The following is a 3,350-nucleotide window of genomic DNA, read 5'->3' as shown; positions in this document are numbered from 1 at the left end:
TACGCCACCTCAAAACATACGCGAACTCGACGATGAATATTAAGGTAAGCGAATCTGCTTTCCGTCAACATTTTCTACATTGTGATCGTTAGAGATATGGAGGGAAGTGTGGGAAATTCGAAGCTACTACAGTGCTCGATCGTTTCACCGTTTCTTTGGTTAGAGTAGGTTAGAGTCCAGTGTTTACTTCTCCTATTGAAACATTTCTGAAACTGTAGAGTACATTTTGAAAATTTTCAGTGCGTTTATTTACAGTGACGAGCAAATTTTTCGTGCGGCACACACACTGTCCATCATAAATTTTTGCCTAACTGCTTCTTCGTATTATTTATTTAACCAGCTACTAAGGAAGAAGTCGAAGATTTAGTTTAAAGAATAGAATTCTTTTGAAAAATGTATCTTATTCCAAAATCAAACGAGACACGAGTCAGCGCGATTGTTTAAAGATTAAACTATAATAGCTTCTCCTAGCGATTAATTATTTGAGTAACTCTTGTCAACAATACTTGCGTGACATCGCAATTTCCACAAAAAAATTATTTCGAGAAAATACCAGTTTATCGAACTTTCATGAATGAAAAGCTAGACATTTCATTTCTCGTACCTACTTCCTCAATTCTCCATCAACCATTACCATAAACCACACCATCACTCCAAAAACCACAGCCTCCCAAAAAGCGAAAGAAAAGAACACCATCAAACAATTTCCCAGTCTCACAACGCACCCAACACTCGCACCTCTCCATCGAATTGCAAATTGGTTCATCAACGCCAACTTTCACCGGCAGCTCGCCATCGTCCTGGTGGCACTGGCCACGCAAGCGAGATGCGCGAAGGAGACGAGCAAGCCCGCGGAGGACAAGGACTCCGCAGCTGACTCGACCGAGAAGAAGACGGAGAAGCGTGGTCTGCACGGTAGCTACGGCGACTTAGGTGGCGGAGGTGGTGGTGGTGGTGACTTAGGTGGAGGCGGTGGTTCGTCGTACGACCAGCAAGAGCACGTGAAAGCTGTTACAGTGGTGAAGAAGGTACCTGTCCCGTACGAAGTAACGAAACACGTGCCCTATCTGGTGGAGAAACACGTCCCGTACGAGGTGAAGGTCGGCGTACCTCAACCGTACACCGTCGAGAAACACGTCCCTTATCCTGTGAAGGTGTTCGTGAAGGTGCCTGTGCACGTGCCTCAGCCTTACACCGTCGAGAGGAAGGTGCCTTACGAAGTCAAGGTACCGGTCGATACACCGTACGAGGTAAAGGTTCTGGTACCGCAGCCTTACACCGTCGAGAAGCACATACCTGTGCCTGTCAAGGTGGCTGTCCCGCAACCTTACACCGTCGAGAAGCACGTGCCGTTCCCAGTGAAGGTGAAAATTCCGGTGCCGCAACCGTATCCGGTCGAGAAGCCAGTACCGTACGAGGTTAAGGTACCGGTGGACAAACCTTACCCTGTCAGCGTACCTAAACCCTATCCAGTCACCGTCGAGAAGCCGTACGCGGTACCAGTCGAGAAGCCTGTCCCGTACGAAGTCAAGGTACCCGTGGACAAACCTTACCCCGTGCCAGTAGAGAAACCCTACCCAGTGCATGTCAAGGTACCAATACCACAACCGTACACCGTCTCGAAACCTGTCCCAGTAGCAGTCCCGAAACCGGTGCCCTATCCTATCAAAGTACCCGTCGACAGACCGTACATCGTTGAGAAAGAGGTGCCAATACCTGTCGAGAAGGAGATACCTGTACCGGTGAAGGTACCTGTGCCTGTCGCTATTCACGAGGAACACGGCGGCGGCGGCGGCGGCGGAGGTTACGACGGATTCTCCAGTATAGGAGGAGGCGGAGGTGGTTACTATTCTCATCATCGTTGATTCTATCATCGACGATCGAGACGGTTTCTTCGACGCGTTTGGGATCGTACACCGTATTGCTGGGATCTCTTCTTCGAGCTAAATTATCCCGTCTGTTCTGTCACTTTGTACTCTAGGAAAATTCGAAGAAACACCGTCGAACAAGAATGTTTCAACGTTTAGAAACGTCCCCTCTTCTAACTTCTTTGTATCATTTTGTTTTTTTTTTTGTAAAGGAACCAGAAGGTATCGAGAGGTTGTACGATGGAGGTTGCTGCGTCTCTCGATCCTCCCCTCTTGTAGCTAGTTGCTTCTATTCAAGCGTAACGTGTCTTTCAATTATCTTTTATGTAACTTAAGAAGCTGCTCGAGTAACTGGATGATTTTGGCGATTTCTTGGTGACAGCGTAATTTTCCTAATCCCGAAGTAATTCCGCGTTGAAGCGTCGATAATTGCTTTCGATGCACCCCCCCGTTTGAGTCTTCGGATCGAACGCAGCTGGGCTTCGGATTTTAGTATGAAAATTTTAGGATTCCGTTGGTGTTTGGTAAAATTGTCGAATATTTTTCGGGGACAATTAGGTGAGAGATTTCGAACGATGTAGAAAAAGTCACACATTTGATCGCAAAAAACTTCTGAAAAACGAGCGCAATCGCAGCTAATGCGAAGAAAAATTCCTGCGTCTTATCTTGCTGTTCCAAAGAAAACACTAACACCGGCGTCTAAACGAGCTTTCCGAGCATAAGTTAGCCGATGTGAAGTAAACGCCGCCGCGGAACTGCGGTTCCGCTGCGGCCAAGCACTCTTGTACCTAATTTAAGTTAAGATACTCGAGCGAGGTAGAGTGTCTCTTTTTGTATCAAAGATTTTTAATAAATACTCGTCTGTCATGTAACCACGATCGAACTCCATTTTTCTCCCCTGTTACCTGTATGTCTTTCCATACCTGCAACTTGCCGATTTGTCTATCAACTTCTGTTTCCTACCGAGAAATTATTAATAATTCTTACTTTCTGCTGGCGTTTATTAGTCACAGTTCAGCAAGCTTAATCGACGCGTTTCGAGCATTACTTTCGTACTCTCGTGTGAAAAGTAACGTGATCGTTTAAGAGAATACAGTGTCACTGCTGTCAGTTTTAAATATATTGCATAATTTCTTTAGAATTGAATCAAACGACGTTAAAATTAGTCAAGAGTTTGGCCGAAGCTCCAAGAAATGCTTCAAAAATTACAGTGCGCCAAATTTTTCGAATTTTCACTTCTTTCTTTCTTTAATGTAATTCTTACTTCTTTGATAAAAATTTTAAAAAGAAGGAATTGTATTTTTGCAACGACACAAAGGTGACAAATGATCGAAAAAACGATGGAAGAAGATCTTTTTTCTCACCGGCAAAAAAGCATCGTTAATTATCAGAATTTTCTCACATTAAGCAAACTGCTTCTTCGTATACAGCTCGGTTTCCACGATACGTAAGATTTTCACGCGTTCGGCTGGAAAAAGCGGT

General features: G+C 44.9%; 1 protein-coding gene across 1 annotated transcript; it reads left to right on the top strand.

Moving 5' to 3' along the window:
- Nucleotides 1-32: 32 nt before the first annotated feature.
- On the top strand, nucleotides 33-1,865 carry LOC108575362 (MAGE-like protein 2). Its single transcript, XM_017938134.1, has 2 exons — nucleotides 33-44; nucleotides 789-1,865. Exons 1-2 carry the CDS (start codon nucleotides 33-35, stop codon nucleotides 1,863-1,865), a joined length of 1,089 nt encoding a protein of 362 aa, XP_017793623.1.
- The last annotated feature ends 1,485 nt before the right edge of the window (nucleotides 1,866-3,350 follow it).

The sequence above is a fragment of the Habropoda laboriosa genome, unplaced genomic scaffold, assembly GCF_001263275.1.
Source record: "Habropoda laboriosa isolate 0110345459 unplaced genomic scaffold, ASM126327v1 scaffold143, whole genome shotgun sequence".
Lineage (NCBI taxonomy): Eukaryota > Metazoa > Arthropoda > Insecta > Hymenoptera > Apidae > Habropoda > Habropoda laboriosa.
Note: the sequence above shows the minus strand (reverse complement) of the source record. Positions and strands in the feature narration are given on the sequence as shown.